The sequence below is a fragment of the Danio rerio genome, chromosome 5 (assembly GCF_052040795.2).
Source record: "Danio rerio strain M-AB ecotype USA chromosome 5, GRCz13ab, whole genome shotgun sequence".
In the NCBI taxonomy this organism is placed as follows: Eukaryota; Metazoa; Chordata; class Actinopteri; order Cypriniformes; family Danionidae; genus Danio; species Danio rerio.
Genome location: NC_141025.1, coordinates 16,231,555 through 16,249,982, shown reverse-complemented (window position 1 = coordinate 16,249,982; position 18,428 = coordinate 16,231,555). Strand labels below are relative to the sequence as shown.

Here is an 18,428-nt window from a genome sequence, read left to right as displayed (position 1 = left end):
AAAAACTGCTTTAAATTTACCCTTTAAATTTATCTTTCAACCTTTATGTACACATTTAAATGACTTTTATTTTGTTGGACATATCAAGTAATGATTTTAATTTTTTCTGTTTGCACTACAGCAATTTCTTATAGAAAGTCATTTATGATTGTTACATGTTTAAGTTGTTATGTGGGATGAGACGTAACAATAAATGAGTTCTACTGTTGCTGGGTGAAAATAATGGAAATCACAACAAGCGGATAAGTGAAACAAGAATAATTAGTTAAACAATGATCTTAAACAATGAATATAGGAATTTAGAATGTGATTTAGGGTGACACAGATGCGCAGTAGGTAATGCTGTCGCCTCACAGCAAGAAGGTAGCTAGTTCGAGCCTCAGCTCAGTTAGCATTCCTGTGAGTCGTGTGGGTTTCCTCCGGGTGCTCCGGTTTGCCCCACAGTCCAAAGGCATGAGGTGTAGGTGAACTGGGTAGGCTAAATTGTCCGTAGTGTGTGTGTGTGTGTGTGTGTGTGTGTGTGTGTGTGCGCGTGTGCGTGTGCGTGTGCGTGCGTGTGCGTGTGTGTGTGTGTGTGAATGAGTGTATGTGGATGTTTCCCAGTGATGGGTTGCGGCTGGAAGGGCATCCACTGCGTAAAAACATGCTGGATAAGTTGGTGGTTCATTCCGCTGTGGCGACCCGGTATTAATAAATGGACTAAGCCGACAAGAAAATGAATGAATGAATGTGATTTAAATGACCAAATCAAATGAAAAACAGGTGTGTTGCCAAAAAGAAATAAATATAACAAAACTATCTAACTAAAACCCCACCCATTAAAACTGAGTAACCAAAGAAAAATGTAGAAATGAAACCGTAATCTCCGGCATATACAACACTTAATTAAACCTACACAAACTATTCAAAACAGAATTACTGGTGTGGTAACTCATCCGTAAACTAATTAACACAAACAGACTTTTCCAATCAGAATTACTGGAGTTCTCATAAAGTACACACTGTTAGCAAGTAGTAAAACAAAAGATAATCCAATTCTTACAAAGATCATTCAACTTTCTAATAACCAGGTAAATTAAGCTTCAAAAGCTTAGCTTTAACTACTTACACGAGAGACAACTAAACAACCAGAAATAATACAAACACTGAAAAACAGGCTGGTTGATGCGAGCGAGGAGTTTGATGTTGAATCAGGTGCTTCTCTCGAACAGCGCAAGCGAATGTCTTTTAAATGTGATACACCAGCTCCTGATTGGTGCGATGTCTGAGTGATGACTAACAGCCTTTTCGACCAATGGCAGGACAGAAGACTCAACAGGAAAAAGCGAGAGCTCAACAGAAAACAAAAACAAAACATACTTGAAACGTAACAATAGTCCGGACATTTTCCTTGTTGTACTATACAGTGCATTACTTTAAAGTAGTTTTGTATAGAAATTTGTCCTAATGCAGGAGAAAAGTTGATTGGATTACAAGTAGACAACATTTCCTGATTTCTTTGAGAGGGAGGGTCTCAAATAGTGTATGTGTATGCCCAGTGTTTGTTAAGGCCTTTTCATATCTTTTGATCCATTATTCCATACAAGCTCCTGCAATGTATGTTGTACTTATGGATATGAAAGGAGACAATGGGAAAAAACAGAGTTGTTGGTCTGGTCTGGTCCTGGAAATCTGAAAAACTATACCAAACAATGTGGGTTTATGGTAGAATCAGAGATAAGGTCTTTGCACACTGTTCGAAATGTTCGTTTGTATTTATATGCGAAAAATTTGCCATGTAAACGAACCTTGCACACTGAGTTCGATGCGCATTAATTAATCAATTAGGAAAAAATCGCAGAGTCAGCTTAAGAGCAGTGATAGTTTGTTCTCCTTTCTTCTACAAAGTAACGTTAGAAAAAGAAAGAGGAATGGGCTACATATTGTGTATAAAGACAATCTGTCTTTATTCTATGCGGTTTTTGTCATAGTTATCTGTAGCTGAAGTGACAGCATTCTAGCTTTGCACTTGTATGGTGACTCTGAAGTGTTAAAACACCTCTCAAAGTACTTTTTCAGATGCGAAAAGCAGAAAAAAAATTTAACCCAGTTTGAATTTTTTTATGACAAACAAATTTCAGAGGGAGTGTATCTGTACGATTCACACAACGTGAGATAAAATATATATGTTTTTAATGTGAAAAATTTATGGACGAAAGTTTCGGATTTAGTATGCAATAACCCATAATAAGTGATTTTTTTTAATTTATTTACTTTTTTTTTAACACAGGCTCACTGGAAATATGTGCTTTAGTAAAACCAGTTCATTATTGCATCTTATTGGCAAAATGAAAGCCACCAGGCAATATGAAGCCAAAAACTTTAGTTTCTTTTCGCACTAATGATATTTACAGGAACATGACGAGTAAATTATTATTTTCACAAAATGTAATGCTGTCTATGATTTGTAATCAAATATGATCGTCTCACCTATATATTGCCATATAGACAACTTTTCTGCTGTCAGTTTGTTTGGTAGTGCACTTTGTATGATGTTGTACTTGCAGAGTGCAAAGTGCTTGGTTTTGACTCCAGTGAAGCACAGTTCCACAAAAGAAATGAAAGTAATGTAAAATCAAGGTAAATCTATGTAGTCTCAGTGCACTTTTATTATTTTTTTCCTTACATCTGCTTTTGAAAACCTGGTTTAGATCAGTGCTTTGCTAGATGATCTGTACAACAAGCCTTGCCTTTATGTATATGGATCTGAAACGTAAAACAAAACATACCATAAGTAACATATTTCAGATTGGTAAAAATGTAGGCAGCGCCCTCTATTAGATTTGTCATCTGAAACGTACAACAAAACGTACCAGGAGCAACGTGTTTAATGTTTTGCAAAAATGCATGCCGAGAAACTTATTTCTAAAGAGATCAGGCTTTTTTCCATATCTTGTTTGTATAAATAATGAGTTATTCCTTTTTTTGTGTGAACTATCCCTTTAATACCATATATAAAATAGGGTGAAGGGCAAAAGAGACCTTGCATCATGGTGTCTGTGTCTGTTTGTCCAGGAGATGAGTGAAGACCACAGCACGCCTAAGAAGGAGAAGCAGGAGAGGCTGTCCAAGCACAAGGAGAACATCCAGCACTCTCAGGCTGAAGAAGAAGCTCAGCTCCTGGGTCAGCAGAGGGCTTTCTATGACAGAAACTGCAGGGCCTTCAAACGCAAGATCATGATTAAGAGACACGAGTTTGAGCAGGAGCAGTTACGAGAGGTGGGCATGAAATGCTTAGTCCTATATTAAATAATAGACGCATGTAAATATGCTTCTGTTCACAAATTGTGCGTCACTTTTATGTAGCAAGTATGCATTAGTTTGATCCAAAGTTTTAGTGTTGACTTACACATGATTATGTAACATTTGTAAAAATTATTTTCTTTTTAGTTTCATATTCTTTCAAAATCTTGAAAAAAAGCATAAGCATTTTTTTTCTTGAGCACAAAATTTGTGTATTAGAATGAATGTCACACTGTAGACCTGAATAATTACATTGTAAAAGGGTGAGTTTAATGTCTTGTTTCCACTGAGTGGTACAGAAAGGTACGGTTCAGTATGGGTCACCTTTATCAGGCTTGTTTTCACTGCCAAATGGTACCATTTTAGTAGGCGTGGGGTACGACAGAAAGTTGCAGTCGATGTCATTCTCGCTTGAAGTTCACATATCGAATAAGAAACACTTCTTACTAAAGTTCTTTATATAAACAGATACTTATGCATAAATAAATTTTCATTACTAACCTTTCTATAAACAGGATTTGATTATAGCTACAGATCAATAATAATGCGAAATAGCCTACTATTAGTAGTATTAGTAGTAGTATTAGTAGTCACTAATAGTGACATCTGCAGTTATATAAAATAAAAAACAAATATACTTACAGTGTCTAAAATGTTACCAATTACGAATAAAAAATACCCAAATCATACATTTAGGCCTTATTTGGGTTCATAAATGAAACAGAACAGATGGTCAGCACAAACCTCTCATCTTTATTCTTCACCAGCACTATAATGTTAACAACTTGTTCAAAAGTAATTCCATCATTCCGAGTTCATAATAGTCCAAAAGGCGCTGATAATAGTTAAACATGGCAGTTTGTTCATCTTTTAGGTTGCTGAAAGAATCATTTGTTCCTTTCTTTTTTCGGGCTTCTCCTTTATTTCTTGCACTTCCCTCTGGCTTTTCTAAAAAGATGTCAGAAGCACTAATCACTCAAATATAGACGTGCACAAGCTTTCTAGATAAAGTGAAACCACTTGTGTTTTTAGACAGCATCTTAAACAACAATCAAGACGACGACAAGGTTTATTTGAGCTCGACCATGGTTTGTTATTATATGTAAATATTATTACGGTGTAATGTCTTGGCTGTCTATTTAAAAATGGCGCTTCCTTTGTTTTCATTCTCCTGGCTTGGGCACGCGCTAGTGACAAACCTCTGTAAACCAATCTCTGCCTTTTGGGACCCTTTTGTTGTGCTAGGTACCCTTTAGAAATGGTACTCATAAAGGGGTACAGTATGTTTTGCTTTTTCGTACCTTTTGACAGTGGAATGGGCATAAAAGTTTACCGACCCGTATCATACCACTCAGGAAATGGGCCATAAGAGACCTTCCCCCTAACAAAAACATCTGAATTTTTTTTTTTTTTTTTTTTTGCTTTATTAAAAAAAAAAGCATGTAATTTTACAACAAAAACATTTCAACAAGGATTGAAAAAGAAAATAATAAATAAGACAATAAAAGGAAAAAAAAGAGGATACATTATTATCAATTTACAAATATATTTCCGAATGTTTTTATTAACAAAACTTTTGCAATTTTAGTACAGAAAATACATGTATGCAAACATTTTATGCAGAAAAATGTTAACCGTTTTAATAGTTTTTTTTTTTTAGACTTGCATATCACATTTATAAAAATTGTAACCTCTTTTTCTAGCACCATAAAGAGAGGTTTGCTTTTTTACTATGCTTGCATTTGTGAATGTGAAATTTACATGGTTATAGAATAAATTTTATAATAAAACGAGCATCTTTTAAAGAGCCATCCTTAACATAATAACCAAAAATCACATGTTTATAGGATAAGAAAAAAAGTTTAAAAATTTTTATGAGCAATAAAGGCTTCAACATGAATCCAAAAATGTTTTGAGTATATTGGCAGGACCAAAATAAATGTAAAGAGTTTCTGCAAAATCAACATTTTAACTCTATATTAATTTTACACTTTTGAAAAAAAAAAACTTTTATTTTGTAAACTATGAATTAATTTAGATAATATATCTTAGATAATATAGCCTTATTTGTAAGGAGAACTTCTTGAGGTAATGACCATACTTGTGCCCAATTTACACTTCTCAAAGTTAAAAAAAATTTAACCCCTCATAGAAGTACTTAAAATGTCAGATTTCATCATTTGAAGGGTTTTCCTTGGGATAATGTAAAAATTTGAACTAGTTCTCAGGGTTTGACAACTTTTTTTTGATTAATCTGATTTAAAATAAGTAATGCAGCTATGTGCTAATCTCTTAATCTACTGTTAGTGCTTTAATCAGCAGGAAACCTTCGGAAGTATTACTGATCTCAACCCCATATATGGTCAAACATTATGCATAATCTAGTGGTTTACAATCATGGCCCAAATATTGCATACCAGTGCTTCATTTGGGTGTATTTAGATTTGTTTTAACAAATTTTAACCTTTACTTAAAGATAAAGTAAACCAAAAGAATTTAAATCCTGTCAGTGATTTTACTCACTTAGGACTTGTTTCTGTTGATTGAATTTTCTGTTTTTAATGACTCCTATAGTTTGTCGTTTTTCCTACTATGAATTTCAGTGAATGTCCAACATTCTTCAAAATATCTACCTTGTGTAAAAAAAAGTAGGTGAACTATTTCCCTAATAAAGCTATCAATATCAATGTTATTGATATTGTTTGGTTGGATTTAAGCCATGTTGTACAACTCATCCATCACCAGAATGTCTTGTTAAAGAGTTGTTTGCTATTAGTGATCAGATGCGTTGTGAATAGTCTATTACATTTATGTTAGAAGTTTATGTACTGTTTCTGAGCCACATATAGTTATTAGAAAATCATAAGGGAATGTATGCTGGTTTATTCTCAATTGTAATAGCATGTACATGTTGTTTTGTCAGGCTGATTGCTTGCATTGTTCTCTTCATTTGTAGGTTCATTTGAATTAAACTGTCTGCTAAATGGTTAAATGCAAAAAACAAAAAATTATGTTATAACAGAAACATCAGGGCAACCAGCAACAACACTAGCACTGTCTTTACAACTTTAATACAGACACCTAGTTTTCACAATCGAACAATTAATAGACACTTCCCATTTTCTCAGCAGCAAAAGTCATCATGGTTGGGTAAACTTAGAGAGCAGTGAATGGAAGAGGAGCACAGATGCATTTTTGCATTTAAATTTGCTCAAATAACACAAGAAAACCTCCAGGGAAAAAGAAAAAGGAAATGGTGTGAGACTGATTACAGCAGGTAGAAGAGAGAACAATGTCAAATTTACTGTTCATTGATGCTGCAATTAAAAAAACGCCTTGTATAAGCATTAACACGGTTTGTTTTTCATACAAGAATGATATAATTGTAATGAGTCGGGTTGACAACAGAGGTGAGGATCCAAATGCAGCTTTTTTTTGGGATGGTCAGGCAAGGCCAGTACAGGAACAGACAGGAGCATGAAGGTAATCCAAAGAATGATCAGAATAACAGGAGAATGGTCGGGACAGGCGGCAAAACAGCATAAACAATAAACAAAGCAGGTAATCCAAAAATGATCATAATAACTGGTGAATGGTCGGGACAGGTAGCAAAACAGCATAAACAAACAAAGCAAAGGTCAAAAACACAGTAAGGTAAGAACAAGGAAACACTTAGTGCTCACTTACAGGATACAAGACTCAGCAAAGATGTGTATGCTGCGTTTGTCTCACAGGTGTCAAATCCAGTTCTTGGAGGGCCGCAGCTCTGCACAGTTTAGCTTTAACTCTAATTAAACACACCTGATCAAACTAATTGATGTGTACAATCAGGGTTGGAACTGAACTGTGCAGAGCTGTGGCCCTCCAGGAACTGAATTTGTCACCCGAGTAATCAGTCTTCACAAGCTTCAGCTGTGTGTTAGCAGTCAAGGGGATCTGGGCCAGGTGTGTAAGTGAAGTGCATGATGGGATCTATAGTGCAGTTGAATGCGAGTTTTCTCCAGCAGCCTGCAAGAGCAACACTGCTAGTGATCATAACAATAATACAAAGTATAGCTTTTATAAATGTACAAACATCTAAAATAAAAACTAAATATTACAAACCTTTGAGGATTAAAGATGCTGATGGCCATTAAAGGCATCTTCACCATCTTAAAGGGGTCAATTAATCAATCAATCAGTCATTATTTTTCAAAGCACTTCAAAACCTTCCCAAAGTAAATCAAAGTGCAGTACAGAAGAAAAATTTATACATGTAAGCATAAAGTTGAATAAGTAAAAAGTAAAAATATAGTTATTAACATGGGTAGATTTATTTAGAGGCTGTGTTTTTGGAATAACAACTGAATTAGACAATATATTTTTATTTAAATCTAACACAGCATTGATTTCTGTCTTTGTGCCCATCAGGAGCTGAATAAGAAAAAGACCCAGAAGGAAATGGAGCACGCCATGTTGATCAGACAAGATGAGTCGACCCAAGAACTTGAACACAGACAGCTGAAGACGCTACAAAAACTGCGCATGGATCTGATCCGACTGCAGCACCAAACAGAACTGGAGAACCAAATCGAATACAACAACCGAAGAGAACGAGAACTGCACAGGAAACATGTGCTCGAACTTCGGCAGCAGCCCAAGAACCTCAAGGTACTACCAGTTGTGGAGAAGCGTTTATTACTTTGCTTTATATAGTGTGAATTTAACCTATATAAAAAATCTATGTAGGTCTCATCTTTTCTAAGATGGTGGCGGCAAAATAATCGTGTTTTCTTTTTTTTTTTTTGGAATAGGCTAGATATTTCTAACATTAGCAGTTTGACCGAAACTGATGACATTTTAACATCTTAATCTGAAAAATATGTTGTTGCATAGCACAATAAAATAAAAAGTTTCAGTTTGTTCCTTTTAATGTGAACCATATTAGAAATAAACACTTGTGTTTTTATTGTTTCTTGTGCAGCTTATGATAATTACTATTTTTAATATTACATATTATTAATAATACATCATATTAAAATCAAAAGTGGACCAGTGAAGCGATTTATTTTTATTAGCATATGTTGAAAAACAAAAGTAAACACTCAAACAAATGTATTGCTCATTTTAAATTAATGCATTAACTACTCTTACACTATGGGACTCTTGAACACTTGATTCTGATTCGCTGATAAACATTCCAAGGTGTGCAATTATTATTTTAGGATAAACACACATCTAAAGTAGTTCCAGGCATGTCTTGACCGCATTACAGTTCCATATCACCACGGCAAATTATTATGTTAGTTATTTCAGTTTGTGTTGGGCACATTACTTAATTAATATTTTTAAATAAATTAAATATTTTTAAAAATTCTTAATGTCTTAAATTTTAAAAACTAAATTTTAGGCCTTAAAAAGTTTTAAATTCACTAAAAATATTGGGTTGTAGGTCTTAAATCATTTTAAACGGGTATTAATTTTCCTTTGTCCAAGTAAAGCTACCCTATCAGGCTGACACCCCATCACCAATAATCCATCTCAAAACTTATTTTTAGATGTTTAAGTTTTTTATTGCAAAGAGAGACAATTCACAACAGCTGGCATTTTCACAGCAAATTCTTCTAATTAAATTCCCTAATCAGGGAAAGAACTAAAGCAACACATCCCTTCACATGATCTTCCATTAATACAATAACTATTTACAGAAGTAACCGGCCCATTAGAACAAAAAGTCTTAAATTTGTCTTGAAGAAACATGCAGAAATCCTGTAATAGCATCTTATTATCAGGGAAAGCTAGTACTGCATTACCTTTAAATAGAAACATGCAAAAAAAAAGTAATAATGATAATAAAGAAATAAGATCCCTAAATTTTAAATGTTAAATGATCGAGTAGACATTTGAAATAAATAAATAAATAAATAAATAAATAAATAAATAAATAAGTAAATAAATAAATAAATAAATATTATTATTACTAATATAACATTTTACACTATTCTATTACTATGTGAGAGATTCATATTAAATATGTAATAAATTACAATAGTGGAAGAATGAAACATTATTAATGCCTAATGTTTATTGCACAAATCACAACTGTTTATCAAACAAGTCTAAAAATAAATGATACTTCTTAAGAAATTAAGCAAAAACAGAGATATACTGTAGCTACATAACCTCTAGGTAACCTAGTCATCATAAGTTATGTGGTTGTCCCACTCCCCGAAACACACGCCAATCATCATCAGTTATAAGCTCAAGCTCCCCACCATACACAGCAAAACTCAATTACAACAAATGATATATGCATGAATATAATGCCACATTTAATTAATCAGTGAAGGTACCATATTATTAACTTGAGAAACAGTTCTTTATTTTATTGTTTGTTACTAAAAAGAAGAACTTCGGTAGTAAAGCTGTTTGTTCGTAGCACTTATATTCCCATCTCTAGTTATATCACTTCCTTATCCAGTTGGACCTTATTTGAAATATGACCCAAAAAGCCTTACTGTATATTACAGGAGCCTTATTAAATTAATTCTGTCCTAAAAAGTCTGTCCGTTTGTGTTCATAGCGCTTTGTTGTCTGTGTCTCCTGCAGGCTATGGAGCTCCAGATAAAGAAACAGTTCCAGGACACGTGTAAAGTCCAGACGAAACAGTACAAGGCCCTGCGGCACCATCAGCTAGAGGTGACCCCCAAAAGCGAGCACAAGACTGTGTTGAAAGCCCTCAAGGATGAGCAGACGCGCAAACTGGCCATTCTGGCTGAGCAGTACGAGCAGAGCATCAACGAGATGATGGCGTCACAGGCGGTGAGTGAAGGAACAACACTGTTAACGGTCCCATGAAATTAAAATAACGTTTTGTTTTGTTTTTAAAGATGCAAGTATCTGTATTGTTAGTTTTTAAGATTTCTATAAGCTAGTGCACACCAAAACAGTGACAAAATTTGCATTTAGAAAATATAAAACTGATATAAACATGTGAAGCTTGCAGTTTGTTTCTTCCACCTAAATCAGGGGTCACCAATCCCGGTCCTGGAGGGCCGGTGTCCCTACAGTGTTTAGCTCCAACTTGCCTCAACACACCTGCCTGGGTGTTTCAAGTATAGCTAGTAAGACCTTGATTAGCTTGTTCAGGTGTGTCTGATTGGGGTTGAAACTAAAATCTGCCGGACACCGGCCCTCCAGGAACAAGTTTGATGATCCCTGCCCTAAATGAATCAACAGTTTTATTCAATCTTCTTATATTTCAGTTTCTTATCAAATCTTGACCAATCAAATGCTCTCTAGTGTCTGACATGCCCCGCCACTTCAAGAGCTCAACCACTCTCACTGGCAGACCTGTGATAAAACAAAACCCTATTGGTGGTTTTTTTAAAAGGGGAGGGGTTACTCAGTCCCTCCCTCTCTTTGTGTTTTGGTTGAGATTACGCCAAACATTGGAATAAAAATGCACATTTCAAAGCACTTCACGGGACCTTTAACCATCATAGAGCCCAGTTAGTAGCATCACTTCAGTTGTTGATCATTTATTTTAGTATTGGTGGGAGATTGTTGTAAAGATAATAATAGTTGGAATGACATTCAGAAAGCAGTTCATAATGCTACAAAGAATAAACGATGGATAATAAATTGGAGATAATGCACATCCAGAAGGTTTTTATCGCACAATAACCCTAATGCCCAAATGGGATTAATTGGCTGTTGAAGTAGACTAAAGGGCTTTAGTCTGTGAAAACAGCCGCTCTGGGGTGTGTTTCCCAAACAACGACGTAACTCGCAGATCAACTATCATAGTACGGTCCATTGTTTGGGAAAAGAACGATGTAGTGACGAGTGTTTCCTAAAATCCGTAGTTTCTCTGTCGCAGATCCATCGCTTGAACGATTTAATAAGAAATGAGATTTAATATTTAGTATGTATTAGAAATTAAAAAATTATACTTTAATAATATTAATAATATTGATAATAATAATAATTATTATTATTATTATTAAGTAGGATTTTTTTTTCTTTTTTTCTTTTTTTTTTAGAAAAGTCTACTTTTACAATTTGACACTTGTAAACTACAGCAGAAAGTAACCAGCAGGCCCATGTCATATACAGTACAGATACTTAATAAATAACACACTATAAATTAAAAGAATTTACATATGCTTTTTGTTTTTACAAGCTTTGGAGACACAACAAAAATTCCACGTTTAAATAACAGGTCACCAATAGCTTTCGCCATGAGGCTGTGTTCAAAATTACATTAATGCTTTCAAAGTGCACTGTGAAGGGAGCACAGTTGTAATCATGAAGATCGCTAAACTGAACTGTAAAAATAGTTTGAAAGCAAATGACACCTAAGAGAGATGACCTTAAAGCTTTTTTATTTTTAATAATTTCAACTTTGATTATTAGAATGTTCTAAATGAATAGGGCATAGAGGGGATAAGTGGGAATAGAACACAGCCAGGAACTATGTTTCTAACTAAAGCTCCAGAGGTGTAGTTGCGAGTGCTCAAGTTTGCGACACAGTATGCGAATGTTTGTTGGAGCAACGGATTTGGGAAATGGCAAATCAACAAACTATGTTTGTAACGAAGGAACTTGTTGGAACCTTAGTTGGCTAATGTTGGTTTTGGGAAACGCACCTCAGGTTGTACTTTTTCCCACTTATTACATAATGAGTAAGAGGATACTTACCACAAAACATTGTTCTAAGTCCCAATTAATTCTTGAATTAAACATAAAAAGGAAAACAACTGATGGAGTATACGCTAACCTATGTATTACTCTGTTCAGGGATCCCACACTGTTTGAAAGTACTTAAATGTCAGACATATGGATTTAAGGCCTGGAAAGTTCTTGAAAACAAACACTGATCCATGATTTAAATTTGAAATGAAATTTGTTTATGGTGTCATTTCAGCAATTGTACTGCGCTGCTATCAAAAAATAAAAAAATGATTTAAAAATAATTAAAAAATCTTACATTTTGTACAAGAACTATGACAAATAATTAACATGTTACCAATATTTCATAAATCACATATGAATACCACTATATTGAATTCAACGCATTTTATTAAAAATCTTTAAACGTGACTGTTTGACAAGACGCATTCAAAACATCATCATCACTCATTTTAATGTAAATATTAAGTGTATTGGCTAATGTGCACTGCTAATGTAAAAGAGTAAAATAACACAAGGCACAATATGTACGGTTTTTTTAAGTAAAAAATCCAGAAGCCACTTAAACAGTGTTATACATTTTGCTAACTTATGTAATTACATTATCCCAAATGTTGTGAAGAATCTTTGAATCCAGAGAATTAAACGATTATGAAATTAGGACGTATTCAGGAGATCACCAACCTGATTTCACCAAGTAGGACTTCCAACTTCCTGGATTAACACCTATGTTGATCGTGGAACAACATTTTAATTAGCCAATCAGAATTAAGGGAAATGTTTACTTTTCATGTTCAATTGAGGCTTACGGTTAGGTTTATGCACTTCTATTGTTATCTACTTGTTATCCAACTATTTTGGGAATATTTTACAGTTGTGGTTGGGTTTAGGTGTGGAGAATAAGTATGTATTACAGTTTCGAACAGGATCGCATCGTACTTGTCAAAATCATGCTTCTGGTGGTCCCACTCAGTAAATTTACGCAATTAAGTCTTCTTACAGTATGAAAAGAGTTACCCATGATAATGTACAGTAAAGTTCAATCATTTAAAAACTTGTAAAAGTGAATAAACTTAAACTAGGAAATTGAAGTTTGGAAAAATACTTCAAGAACCAACAGTGCTGAAAAATGTGCCCAGGCACTAATGCACTCTGGTGAAAGGTTAACTCAGGGCTTATCGCTGTCTTTAAGACCCAACACTAAATGTGTATATTTATAACCCATTTTGGAAACGCAAAGAGAGTAATTATTTACTGATTTGAATTGAATTGGAATAGAAACCGAAGGCTCCTGTTTGAAATTCCGGTCTCGGGCTCGTTGCCCACACAAGAAGGCCATTGATGGTTGAGCTGAACTGTGCTGTAGTGTGGCTCACGTAGGCACATGTGTGTGTGTTTGTGTATGTAGCTGCGTCTGGATGAGGCTCAAGAGGCTGAATGCCAGGCACTGAGGCAGCAGCTGCAGCAGGAGATGGAGTTACTCAATGCCTACCAGAGCAAGATCAAGATCCAAACCGAGGCGCAGCACGAGCGTGAACAGCAGAAGCTGGAGCAGAAAGTCTCTCTGCGCAGAGCACACCTGGAACAGAAGGTCTAGTCCTGCTATTCACCTCTTCTTCACATAGAATCCACTCAAATATAAACATCCTGTCATCATTTAATCAGTCTTTGTTTGTTACAATTTCTTACTGCTGTTGAAGACAAAAGAAGATATTTTGAAAAATGTTGGGGAAACATGATGTATTTTTATTTCCACTATGAATGTCAGTGGCTAGCTTTCTTCAAAATCTCATATTTCGTCTTGAACAGAAGCGAGAAGCTCAAAGTTTTGAAACCACTTTGGTTGTTAGTAAATTTTTATTTTTGAGTGAATTATTTCCAATGGCATATGAACATGACATGAACCGGCTCATTGTAACTAGAAAAAGGCACTTATTAGCCTAATTATTGGCATAATTATTTTTCACAGTTTGCTTTTTGCTCATTATAGGATAAATATAGCAGTTTATTATTGTATTGCAGCAAGTGTGAATCAAGTGCAGGAAAAGGTCTCATGCCATTTAGAGAAGGGAACATTTATTACACAATTCACCTCAGGAGCATAAAAGTTCTGGGTTTTTATAGGGACGAGGATAAGGGCCAAGCAATATTAAAAATAATAAAACCATCTTCAGATTAGGGCCAAGCAATAATAGTTTTTAAAAAAATCTTGAGATTAAAGTCATCATAATGTGAGATTTTACATTTTAAAAATAAAGCGTTAAGAATAGACTCATTGCATTTTAGGAATAAAGTAGTTATTTAACAAAAAAAGTCTTGTTCAATTTCGGAAAAAAAAATGTTGAAATAAAGTTATTAATTGTTATCTTTATTTATTGTAATTGTGAGAAAATTGTTGAAATAAAAGAAATAAACTCATTGAATTTCAAGAATAAAGTTATTTAAAAGTAATATTTTGAAATAAAATGAGAATAAACTAATAACATTTCAAGAAAAAAGTTATTTAAAAACAATATTGGTTAATTTTGAGAAAAGTGTTGAAACTAAACATTGAGAATAAACTCGTATTTAAATTTCAAGAATAAAGTCGTATTTAAAAGTAAATCATTTTAAATTTCGAGAAAAACATTCAAATAAAATCTTGAGAATAAAAGCATTCAATTTTTTAAGAATTAAGTCGTTAGTTAAAAAAAGCTTTCAATTTAGGGAAAAATGTTTAAATAAAATTAGAATAAACTAATTTATTTTCAAAAAGTTATTTTAAAGAATATTAATTCATTTTGAGAAAAATTTTGAAATAAAACATTGAGAATAAACTTAAAATATGTACATATTAAATTTTGAAAAGAATTTTTCAATAAAATGTTAAGAATAAACTCAGTAAATTCAGAGAAAAAATGTTGTTATTTTGCAAGAAAACATTGAAATAAAATATCAAGAATAAACTCATTAAATGCTTTAAGAATTAAGTTGTTATTTTAGAAAAAAAGCTTTCAATTTAGAGAAAAGTGTTGAAATAAAATAAAATAAACCATTTCAATTTCAAAGTTATTTAAAAAAATATATATTTTTAGAAAAATGTTTAAATTAAACATTGAGAATAAACTAATAAAATATCAAGAATAGTTGAATAGAAAGAATAAAGTCGTATTTAAAAATAAATCTTTTATAAATTTCGAGACAAATGTTTCAATAAAATGTTGAGCATAAACTCATTACATTTTTTTAATTAAGTTGCTATTTAAAAAATATTTTCATTTAAAGAAAAATGTTTAAATACAATGAAAATAATTAAATTTAAAAATTAGTTATTTAAAAAAAATTAATTATTTTTGAGAATAATGTTGAAATAAAACATTGAGAATAAACTCAATTTTAATAGTTGTGTTTAAAAAAATATACATTTAATTATACATTGTTTAAATAAAATGTTCAGTAAATTCAGAGAAAAGGGTTGTTGTTTTGCGACAAAATCGTTGAAATAAACAGTTGTTTAAAATAAACTCATTAAATGTTATCAAATTAATAAAGTCATTATTTAAAAAAAGCTTTCAATTGAGAGAAAAATGTTGAAATAAAATGAGAATAAATAAATTACATTTCAAAAATAGTTATTTTAAAGAATATTAATTAATTTTGAGAAAATTTTTATTTAACATTAAGAAAAAAAACTTTAAAATTTCATAATTTAAGAGGAAAAAAAATATTTTGCAAGAAAAACATTGAAAAAAATGTTAGGAATAAACTCATTTAGAGGAAAAACAAAAATGAAATATTGAGAAAGCTGTTTGTTTGTTTTTTTACATTGAGACATTCTGAATAAAATATTGAGAATAAACTAGGTAAATTCAGAGGAAAAAAAGTTTTTTTTAAGAATAAACTTCCTAAATTGTGTCTAAATAAAATGTCTAAATAAAATGTTAATCATAAACTAAAAACTACAGCTGAAAAAACTAAGATTATTGTAAATCTTACAAAGAATTGATTCTACCTCCCAAAAAACTGCTTCGCTCCATATTATTTTTATTATCTACTGAATCAAATAACCAAAGTGGACAGGCCAACTATAAATTTCACATCATATAAAACTACATAAGTTTGAACAAATTCCTTCAGTTTGTTTCTGGAGCTTCAAACAAATTCAAGCACAGAACAAAACATTTGAATGTCATGTCTTGTCATCATCAGATCGAGGAGGAGCTGGCTTCTCTTCAGAAAGAGCGAACCGACCGAATCAAACATCTGCTGGACCGTCAGGAGAGAGAAATCGACGCCTTCGACATGGAGAGTCTCCGCATGGGTTTCAACAACTTGGGTGCTTTGGACTACCCTAAAGATGACTACAGATGAGACCATAACACTCCAACCATCCTCCATCTTTCATCCACAGTTTATTTTATTTGTACTTTTTGAACAAATCTGTGTTTTTTTTTTGCTACTGACAGTCCCATGGTTCCTCTGGGCTGGTGCCTCCGCAGGCCTTACACATTTCGGGCGCCCTCTTCTAGAAACGTCATGCTGGATTAAACCTCCTTTAGTTGTCTCTTTTTATATATATGATTATTGTAAACGAGACCATGAAATCCGTCACAGTGTTGATGTCAATGTTCTCTCGTGCAACGATAACACTTTCAGCGCAAGTCCGATTAAAAGAGATTTCAAGACGAAAAGCAATATGAACTGGGGGGGTTTGTATTGCACATTTTAATCCAGACGCACGTTTGTTTTCTTTTTGCTAATTCTTTTTCTCTTCGACTGGCTTTTCTCCTCTTTTAAATTTTTTTTTTTTTTTTTGCAGCCTCCTGCCTCTTGAATCTTTATTTGGTATTTATTCAACCATAAAAATAACGAAAAATACCTTTTATTAAAGTATTAAAGAAATTTGATAAATAAAACAATGTACATATTTGATAGTTGCATCTGCGACTCTTGAGATTCGTATGGATTTTTGGGGTTTTGAGGGCGGCGGGGGAAAATCTGCAGCATTCATATGAACAATATATACCGTAATTGGCACAATGTGAATTCTACATATGTGAATCCTAAACTCGTGGTACCTGCACAAAGGGCTGTTGGGGATGGGACGTGTATTTTGTGTATAGAAGGCTTTATGGAGAACTTTTACTTATTTTCCTATTACATTTTAACGGAAATCCAATTTCTTTTTTATAAATATAAATATATATATATATATAAATACAAACACACATCTATATGAATATAATAAATGTTTCACATCCCTCCTGCAGTCACTGGTGAAGTTGTCTCAATGACCGACCTCATGATTCGGGTTTCTGTTTTTTTCCGCCATTCCTTTTCCAACTGTGTATTTTCTACAAAGTCAGATTAGTGGATCGAACACTTTACTGTCGCATGCACTTTACATTCGTTTTCAGGTTAAGAGGCATGATTCCTGTCAGAGCTTTTAATTATATTTGTAAATAAAGTGCTCATCACACAAGCAAGCAATGTTTTTTTTTATATTATTGCAAAAAACAACCATGGGCATAATAAACCAAATAAAGTTGTAAATGGTGGATTTCCCAAAAGAAAACAAACAAACAAAAGAAGTATGCAAAATGAAATAGATCAAACCCTGTAGTTTTACACGATTTGTGATTATTTTGCGATAAAAATTACTGATTTTGTGAACGTGCAAACACTTTTGTGATTTATATATATATATATATATATATATATATATATATATATATATATATATATATATATATATATATATATATATATATATATATATATATATATATATATATGAGCAATATCACACGAGTAGCAGTGCGATATGGCTGTATGTCAGCACTGGTGGGAGGCGTGCGTTGGCACGAGGCCGCAAGCCGACTTTCTTAGTGCCCCCACCAGTGCCGATATACAGCCATATCGCACTGCTACTCGTGTGATATTGCGTTTATACAACAGTTTGATGGCATAATTGTGTATATAAAAACTAAATCAAACATGGAGAGTCTCAAAAACTCTTTTGTATGAGGAACTACTTTCTTCCAAATTCAAATCATAAGCTGACAGTTAAACAGTTGAGCGTGCATCTTTTAAACTTTAGATCTGTAGTGTCTGCTTAATGCTGGTTGTATGTGGGCGGAGTAATACACTAAGGGTAAAGAGGCTGTAGGAGTTCTGATATGGCAGAATATCGCACGGCTATCAGCCAATCAGATTTGAGAACCAGACAAAACTTTTGTATAAATAAATAAATAAATATATAAATATATATATATATATATATATATATATATATATATATATATATATATATATATATATATATATATATATATATATATGTATGTATGTGTGTTTGTGTGTGTGTGTGTGTGTGTGTGTGTGTGTGTGTGTGTGTGTTTGTGTATATATGTACAAAAATTAAATATATATAAATATGTGATCTTATTTACCATATTAGGTAGCCTACCATGTTATATGTGCAATCTAACACT

The 18,428-nt window shown here is 33.0% G+C and overlaps 1 protein-coding gene across 14 annotated transcripts in view; it reads left to right on the top strand.

Moving 5' to 3' along the window:
- The window catches only part of taok3a (TAO kinase 3a), a 135,523-nt gene extending 118,103 nt beyond the window's left edge, over positions 1–17,420 (top strand). For 8 of the 14 annotated variants that reach the window (XM_087253305.1, XM_087253300.1, XM_087253303.1 and 5 more), the window contains exons 16-20: positions 3,055–3,258; positions 7,693–7,932; positions 9,871–10,083; positions 13,364–13,546; positions 16,144–17,420. In XM_087253305.1, coding sequence (XP_087109431.1) covers positions 3,055–3,258; positions 7,693–7,932; positions 9,871–10,083; positions 13,364–13,546; positions 16,144–16,305 — 1,002 coding nt within the window. In that variant the 3' untranslated portion in view covers positions 16,306–17,420. Of the gene's footprint in view, positions 1–3,054; positions 3,848–3,882; positions 6,496–7,692; positions 7,933–9,870; positions 10,084–13,363; positions 13,547–16,143 lie in introns of those variants that run through there. The other 6 variants (XR_015491029.1, XR_015491028.1, XR_015491025.1 and 3 more) reach the window with 1 other exon arrangement.
- Positions 17,421–18,428: the final 1,008 nt, after the last annotated feature.